This window comes from Carcharodon carcharias, chromosome 8 (assembly GCF_017639515.1).
Source record: "Carcharodon carcharias isolate sCarCar2 chromosome 8, sCarCar2.pri, whole genome shotgun sequence".
NCBI lineage: Eukaryota > Metazoa > Chordata > Chondrichthyes > Lamniformes > Lamnidae > Carcharodon > Carcharodon carcharias.
In genome coordinates this window covers 10,776,408-10,785,737 of record NC_054474.1, presented here as the reverse complement: position 1 = coordinate 10,785,737, position 9,330 = coordinate 10,776,408, and the positions used below count along the sequence as shown (strand labels likewise).

At 41.8% G+C, this 9,330-nt stretch overlaps 1 protein-coding gene across 1 annotated transcript in view; it reads left to right on the top strand.

Annotated features, from left to right (window-relative positions):
• Positions 1 to 4,055: 4,055 nt before the first annotated feature.
• LOC121281393 overlaps positions 4,056 to 9,330 on the top strand; it is a 37,371-nt gene continuing 32,096 nt past the window's right edge. The window contains exon 1 of the mRNA XM_041194337.1: positions 4,056 to 6,461. Coding sequence (XP_041050271.1) covers positions 4,056 to 6,461 — 2,406 coding nt within the window. The remainder of the gene's footprint in view (positions 6,462 to 9,330) is intronic.

Below are 9,330 nucleotides of genomic sequence, written 5' to 3'. Positions count from 1 at the left end.
AGTATAAAATATATATATTTTTTATTATTTTATGCGTGGTGAGCATTGCTGGCAATGCCAGCATTTGCGTCTCATCTCTAATTGCCTTTGAGATGTGGGAGCACATGATTTTCTTGAACAGTTTCAGTCCATGTGATGTAGGTGCACTTAAGGTGCTGCCAGGATGGGAGTTCCAGGATTTTGATCCAACCAGAATGAAGTAACGGCAATATAGTCCCAGGTTAGGAAAATAAGCGGCTTGGAGTGGAAATTGCAGGTGTTGATGTTCCGAATCCTCTGCTGCCCTTGCCCTTTTGGGTGTCAAAGTTTACTGGTGTGGAAGGTGCTACTGGAGGACTTTTGATGCGTTGCTGCATGCATGTTGTATATATTACAGACTGCTGCTACTACACATCGGTGCTGGACGGAGTGAATATTTAAGGTTTTGGATGGTGCCATTCAAGCAGGCTACGTTATCTTGGATGGTATTGATTTCTTTAGTGTTATTGGAGCCGCGCTCATCACAGTCCATACTTGTACCTTGGAGTTGAAGAACGGGCTTTGTAGAGTCAGGACTTGAGTTAATCGCCACAGATGTACAAGCTTCTGACCTATTCATGTGGTCACAGTATCTGTATGAAAGGTCCAGCTCAGTTTCTGGACATTGCTATTTCCCAGTACATTGATAATGAGGAAATCAGCGAAGGTAATGCCATTGAACGTCAAGGGTAGATGATTAGATTAACTCCCTTATTGAAGGCGGTCATTTCTTGGGGTTTGTGCAAAACAAGTGTTACTTCCCATTTATCAGCTGCAATGTTCCTTCTGTTCAAGCCAAAGAAAACACGGTATAACTGTACCCATTTCACAACAACAAATATGAGAAGTGCACAACATTTTCCCCCCTTTTCTGTCACTTGTGTTCCTTCTGAGGAAACCTGGAAAAATCTTCAAGGTAACGTTAGCTTTCGTTGTGAACCAATTCGTGCCTGGTTACCTGCGACATTTACTTCATTCATTGAATGAGAGAATTCAGTTCTATTTCTTGAGCCCATACTGAACATGAAGTAACGATCCAGATACAAGTGGAATGAATGACCTGCCAACCAAGCAAGCGATTTATAAACGCCGAAATAAAATGTTTTTAGGGACTTAAGAGTGTTAATGAGTTCGTCCATGGTCGAAAGAAACGAAAAACACTTTTTTGCATTTCACGTAACGAATATTATGAATTGTATTTTCAAGTTATAAATGGCACAATGACGCGTCATCCTTTCTGTACACGTTGAATTTGAGTGCATCATTCGGTAATGTTCAGCTAGCATTTAATTTCCAACGGCTCAACCTGTAAGTAGTGATTAAATGACAGAGGGACCAGTCCAGATGACGTTGTCTATTCATTGCGTTAAAGTTTATTTTTAGCGGGGGTTAATAACACGTTCTTGTGAAAATGTCTAATGTGAAGCGACCTGGGTAAAATTTAAAGGCAACTACAGAGGCATGAGGGAGGAGTTGGCCAGATTGACTGGGAGATGAGCCTAACAGGAAAGACTGTGGAACAGCAATGGCAGGAGTTTCTGGGAGTAATTTGGGAGACACAGCAAATATTAATCCATCCGAAGAAGAAGCATACTAAAGGGAGGACGAGGCAACCATGGCTGACAAGGGAAGTCAGGGACAGCATAAATCTAAAGAGAAAGCATACAATGCGGCAAAGACCAGTGAGAAACCAGGGGATTGAGAAGCCTACAAAGACCAACAGAGGACAACTAATAAAGAAATGAAGAAGGAGAAGATTAAACATGAAGGTAAACTAGCCAGTAATATAAAAAAAATCGCAAGAGTTTTTTTTAGATATATAAAGGGTAAGAGAGAGGCAAAAGTGGACATTGGGCCACTGGAAAATGACGCTGGAGAAGTAGTAGTGGGGAACAAAGAAATGGTGGAGGAACTGAATAGATACGTTGTGTCAGTCTTCACATTGGAAGACAAGAGTGACATCCCCAAAGCTCAAGAGAGTCGGGGGGGCAGAGGTGAGTAAGGTGGCCATTACCAAGGAGAAGGTGCTAGGAAAACTGAAAGGGCTGAAGGTGGATAAATCACCTGGACCAGGTGGATTATACCCCAGACTCCTAAGGCGTTAGTGGTGATCTTTCAGGAATCACTGGAGTCAGGGAGGGTCCCAAAGGACTGGAAAATCGCTAATGTAACCCCACTGTTTAAGAAGGGAGTGAGGCAAAAGACGGGAAATTACAGGCCGATTAGCCTGACCTCGGTCATTGGTAAGAGTTTAGAGTCCATTATTAAGGATGAGATTTCAGAATATTGGAAGTGCATGGTAAAATCAGGCAAAGTCAGCATGGTTTCATCAAGGGGAGGTCAAGCGTGACAAATCTGTTAGAATTCTTTGAGGAGGTAACGAGTAGGTTGGACAAAGGAGAGCCAATGGATGTTATTTACATGGACTTCCAGGAGGCGTTTGACAAGGTGCTGCACAAGAGGCTGCTCAGTCAGTTAAGAGCCCATGTTGTTAGAGGAAAGGTACTAGCATGGATAGAAGATTGGCTGTCTGGCAGGAGGCAGAGAGTGGGGATAAGGGGGTCCTTCACAGGATGGCGGCCGTTGACTAGTGGAGCTCTGCAGAGGTCAGTGTTGGGACCATAACTTTTCACTTTATACAGGAATGATCTAGATGAAGGAACTGAGGGCATCCTGGCTAAGTTTGCAGATGCTACAAAGAAACGTAGAGGGACAGGTGGTATTGAGGAGGCAGGAAGGCTGCAGAAGGATTTGCAAAGGTTAGGAGAATGGGCAAAAAAGTGGCAGATGGAATACAACGTGAGGATGTGTAAGGTCATGCAATTCCTTAGGAAGAATAGAGGCATAGACTATTTTCTAATTGGGGAGAAAATTCAGAAATCTGGAGTGCAAAGGGACTTGGGAGTCCTGGTCCAGGATTCTCTTAAGTTGAGTTGGTAGTTAGGAAGGCAAATGCAATGTTGGCATTTATTTCAATAGGACTAGAATATAAAAGCAGAGATGTGCTGCTGAGGCTTTATAAGGCTCTGGTCAGCAATTACGCAATTTTGGGCCCCGTATCTCAGGAAGGATGTGCTGGCCCTGGAGAGGGACCAGAGGAGGTTCACGAGAATGATCCCAGGAATGAAAGGCTTAACTTATGGGGAATGTTTGAGGACACTGGGTCTATACTCGATGGAGTTTAGAAGGATGAGGGGTAATCTGATTGAACCTTACAGAATACTGAAAGGCCTAGAAAGAGTGGACGTGGGGAAGATGTTTCCATTAGTAGGAGAGACTAGGACCCGAGGACACAGCCTCAGAGTAAAGGGAAGACCTTTTAGAACAGAGAAAAGGAGAAATTTCTTTAGCCAGAGAGTGGTGAATCTATGGAATTCATTGCCACAGAGGGCTGAGGAGGCCAGGTAATTTAATGTATTTAAGACCGAGATAAATAGGCTCTTGATTGGTAAGGGGATCAAAGGTTACGGGGAGAAGGCAGAAAAATGGGGTTGAGAAACTTATCAGCCATGATTGAATGGTAGCGCACACTCGATGAACCGATTGGCCTAATTTCTGCTCCTATGTCTTATGGTGTTACGGTTTTTACTTCAGTTGATTTTCGAGAAACCAAATCAAGCTATTTAAGGTAATGAAACTACATATTGAATCTGCGTTCACATTGTTTTTACAATACCACATGCAGGACTTTGATTTTGTGTTGAACACTTTTTAATATAATGCTTCGCTTTTAAATTATTTTTTGCAGCAAGCCCGCTTTAAGAAAAGCCTGATGCAGTTATTGGTTGCGGCTGTCTGTGTCGCTGTCTACCAATAAGGTGCGCCGACGTTGTTAGCGATCTACCCCCTCCTTCATCAAATATAGACCAGAATCGAAGCGAAGGGAAGCTTTGTCTTTTTTGATGTTTGCAGCCATCTTTAGCAGGATCAGTCAGGTCGCGATTATATATTTCTCATTTCTCTGCGGCGAAATAAGTCTTTTGTGAAGGGGTAAAGAAGCCATTGAAAACATTGCAGAACATTTTTATATATTCAGAATGAAAAACAGAGCAACGGCGAATGCACTCAGTGGCGGGGCCTATTTTGTATTGTTGTTTTGTGTCTCGGATATGGTCATCGGACAAATTCGCTACTCTGTTCTAGAGGAATTAGAGATCGGTGCCTATGTCGGAAACATCGCTGAGGATTTAAGGATAGGCGTCCGGGAATTATCAGCTCGGAAGTTTCAACTATTTTTTGATGATGTGAAGCAATATTTCGAGGTAAATATGGAAAATGGGATTTTATTTGTCAATGAAAGAATTGATAGGGAACAGCTTTGCTCGAAACGGCCTACCTGTTCCATATATTTAGAACTCGCGCTCGAAACTCCATTCGAGGTTTTTCCTGTTAAAGTAGAAATATTAGATACAAATGACAATTCGCCAATTTTTCCGACAAGACAGTTAGTATTGCAGGTCTCTGAGTCATCTTCACCAGGCACACGTTTCCCTCTCGAGAGCGCGCAGGATCCCGATGTGGGTACAAACACTATCAGCACTTACCAGATTAGTTCAAACGACTACTTCGGCCTCACTATGCAGACACGAAACGATGGTCGAAAAATTGCTGAACTGATGTTGACAAAGCCATTGGACCGCGAAGAGCAATCATCCTTTGAACTGATATTGACAGCTGCTGATAGTGGGGTCCCACAAAGGTCTGGCACAGTTCAGATTGTCATTACTGTAACGGACGTTAATGATAATGCACCTGTATTCGATCACGGCATATACAGGACAAGTGTCTTCGAAAATACACCGAAGGGTACATTGGTTGTGAAATTACACGCAATTGATTTAGACGCAGGGACAAACGCTGAGTTCAAATATTCCTTTAGTAATTATGCCTCACAAAGTGCGCGCGAATTATTCAATTTTGACCCGGAAAGTGGAGAGATCAGAGTTCAAGGTTCACTGGATTACGAAAAATCAGATATTTACGAGGTCGATGTACAGGCTGTTGACAACGCTCCAAACGTGGGACATGCTAAAGTTTTGGTTACAATTGTTGACGTGAATGATAACGCACCCGAGATAAAACTAACTTCAGTTATCAAGATGGTGCCCGAAGATGCTGCACCAGGTACTCTGATTGCTGTATTCAGTATCTTGGATAGAGATTCAGGGGAGAATGGGCAAGTGCGATGTCAGATTCCCAGCAATGTGCCATTCAAACTTGAAACCACGTTGAAGAATAACTACAAGTTAGTGACCGCTGATGTGCTGGATCGCGAAACGACTGCACTTTATAACTTACTAATATCAGCATGGGATGCTGGGTTGCCCGCTCTGTCTTCAAACAATACCATCACGTTTTCGGTTTCTGATATAAATGACAACGTTCCCAGGTTTATGCAGACTTCATATGACGTGTACCTGACGGAGAACAATACTCCTGGTGTACCTATTTTTTCAGTTACCGCACTGGATCCTGATATGGACCGGAATGGAGACGTTTCCTATTCTATTCTGCAGAATGCGATACAAGGTGGAGCTGCGCCTGATTACTTTACTATTAACTCAAAAAATGGGAATATTTATGCTCTACGCTCTTTTGACTATGAACAGTTGAAGAATTTCAAATTGAAAATCCAAGCTCAAGATGATGGATCTCCACGACTGAGCAGCACTGCTGTGGTGAGCATTATTATATTGGATCAGAACGACAATGCTCCCCTTATTATTTCACCATTAATATGGAACAGTTCAGCAACAGTAGATACTTTGCCCCAGTCAATATATCCTGGATACCTGGTCACTAAAGTAATGGCTAATGATGCAGATTCAGGTCAGAATGCACGACTTTCGTACGAACTGACTGACGCCACTGATGATAAACTTTTCACTATGGACCATTACTCTGGAGAAATCAGAACAACCCGAAGTTTTACGCAGCAGGACGCTACCACACAAAGATTGGTGGTCCTGGTGAAAGACAACGGACAACCAAGTTTGTCAAGCATGGTCACAATTCTCTTTTCGATCTCAGTGAACGTCACAGAATACCAACCTGAATTTAATGGCAATTCTCGTCAGTCTAAATATTTCTCGGATCAAAATATGTACTTAATAATACTTTTTGCATCAACAAGCTTCATATTTCTTCTAACAATTATCCTCCTGGTAGCTTTGAAATACAAACAAGAGCAAAGTAACTTGCCTAACCAGAGCCCTACAATTTACTGTTGTTGCATAGTGAGGAATTCAGGTGATGCCTTTAATCGGAGATCGGCTCCTAAAGAATCTGTAAATTATCATGGAGATGTTCAGTTGTTGCCATTTTCCGAAACTTATCGTTATACGGTTCGCTTATCGCCGGAATCCTCCAAAAGCGACTTTTTATTCCTAAAGGCGTGCCATCCTACGTTACCTCTGAGCGACATCACTGTTGGTAATACCAGCGTTAAGACGTAGCCCGGATAGCATTGTTTATACAGCAAGAAAAGGAGTCTACACTTCCCTGAGGAACTACACGTATCGTAATTCAGTAGTGAATTCGATGTATGTTAATCATTCACTGCAACCCTTGACACATAACATGTTGTCTAAATGCGCCATTTATTGTCCCTTGAATAAATGATTTGGGGAATCGCTTTGACTAAAAATGAAAGAAAAGCCTCTCAAATTATTATAAACCATCATCCCACTTCTCCGCGGAAACTATAAATGATAAAATATTTTGTTTCACGATCGCTTGGGAAAAGAACATTATTTCCAAGGCTGTTCTATTATTGTGTCTCCGCTAATAGGTGTGCCCCTTACTTTGCATTTTTACAAGGTGCTTCCGAGACTTGCAGAGTAAAAAACAAAATAATTGGAATTAGATGTTATTTCAAACCTGACAATGGCTCCTAGTTAGTTAGTGGAATCATGCCTACTCATACCAGTTGACAATTTTAATCACTTCAGCCAGAATTGTTACTCCCACCGGAAATGGTCAGTCAAGGATGTTATCACCAAGGACGATTCACTTGCTAATAATAGTGATAGAGCACAAATAAAAATTCCACTGCCTAATGTTAAAGCATATAATTTTTTGCTGAGGGAAGGAACTAAGATGTTGACCATTCTGGATTTTAAGGTGAAATATAGCTATAGCGTTGTTTGCAAAGACTGAGGGAAATTACATAGTCATACAGCACAGAACATTCAAATCATCGAGTCGACGCTGCTACTCTGCCAAATTTATTTCCCTCAAGTGCCTATCCAATTTCCCGTTGAAATCATAGATCGTCTCCGCTTCCACCATTCCTGTAGGCAGTGAGTTCTCCGTCATTGCTAATCCCTGTGTAATAACGTTATTTCTCGCATTGCCCCTGCGTCGCTTGCCAAAACCGGTAATCTATGTTCCCGCGTCTCTGTACTAATGGAAATATCTTTTATTCGTCTAAATTGTCAAAACCTGTTATAATCTTTACACCACTATCAACTCTGCCCTCAGCTTTTTTTTGCTCCAAGGAGAACAACCACTGCTTCTTCAAACTAAAATGGCAGCTCAATTCCCTCATCCGTGAAACCGCTTTGGTAAATCCTCTCTGCAACCTCTGATGGGCCCTCACATCCTGTCTAAATTGTGGTGACCAGAACTGGGCACAATGCTCTAGTTGTGGCGTAAACCGAGCTTATTAAGTGTTTCAATTAACTGCCATGCTTTTGTACACAATATCTCTAAGTATAAAACCAAAAAACCCAAATGCATTGCTAATTATTCTCGCAATCTGTTCTGACACCATCGCCGATCTATACACATAAACACACAGATCCTCTGTTCCTGCGCACTAGTTAGAAATGTGCCATTAAGTCCATATTACCTCTTTCTGATTAAGTCTATCACCTCACACTTTCTGCATTAAAGTACCGTTACAGCTTGTCTGTCCATTTCTCTAGCATGTCCGCGTCCTGTTGTACTCGATTTAGCTTGTCTGACATCCAACTTTGCTATCACACATAATTCTGATATTTTGCAAAACAAAACATAGTGGCTCTCGCACTGACTCGTGGAGAACACGATTCTCTACCATCCTGCAGTCTGCAAAACAATCATTTAACATAATTCGCTGTTTTCCGCATTTAAGCATTTAAAAAAAATCCACACTGACATTAACCCGCCTATTCCATGATCTCCAATTTCGTTAAACTGTCTTTTATCTGGTTTAGTCAAACGCTTCTTAACATCCGATTAGACAATTTCTTCGCATTAATTTCATGAAACCCCTCTGCTACTTCATTAAACAGTTAGGTTAGGCTGGTTAAGCACAACTGACTCTTATAAATCCGTGCTGGCTCTCCATAATAGACTAAAACCTCTCCAATTGCCTGTTAATTGTTTCCAAAAGTTCCTCATCATTGGCGTTAAACTGACCGATGTATATTTGCTAGGAACGTCCTTACCCCCTTTCTTGAACAGAGGTGTCATACTTGCCACTTTCGAATCTTCCAGCATCTCCCTATGTCTAAGGAAGATTGGAAGATTATGGCAAGCCATCTGCTATCACCGCCTTCATTTCCCCCAGAAGCCCGGCATGTGACCTAACCAGGCTAGGCAACTTATCTTGATAAGCATTGGTAGCCTTTCCAGTACACCCTGCCTATTATTTTATTAACCCGGCCATTACCTCTACCATCTCTTCCTCCGCTGATATTTTGTCAGGACCCTCTTCCTTAAGAAATTCCACGTACAAGTACACTTTAAGTGTTTTCGCCTTGCCCTGCATTTCTAAGCACATATAATGTTCTTTCTCGCTGATAGGCCCCACTCCGCATCTTACTGCCTGCTTCCATGTTGGTTGAAGATATTTGGATTCCCTTTCATGTTAAATGACAGTCCATTCACTCTTTGCAAAAACCTCCTTTTCTTCTCTATTATCCCTCGCAATTTATTGTATTTAGTGCTATTCTTGCTTGGCGAATTCACCTGACATGCAGCATACACTTTGGTTTATTTCAATATATTCCATGCTTTCCTCGTCATCCAAGAAGCCCTGGATTTTCATCCCATATCTCTTCATTTTGTTGGAATGTACTTTGCATGTACTTGAAATATGTCTTTCTAAAATACCATGCATTCTTCTGTTACATTTATTCCTCTAAAACTTTGATTCCATTTTATCTGGCTACGTCCATCCTCATCCGGGTGATTTTAGCTGTCTTCCACATTAGGGGTTCTACTTCAGTTATGTCCTTGCCCTTCTCCGTTAAAAATCTAAACCTTGTGATCCGATGATCATTCTTACGCTAGTGTTCCACCACAGATACTTCCTCTAATTCGCTC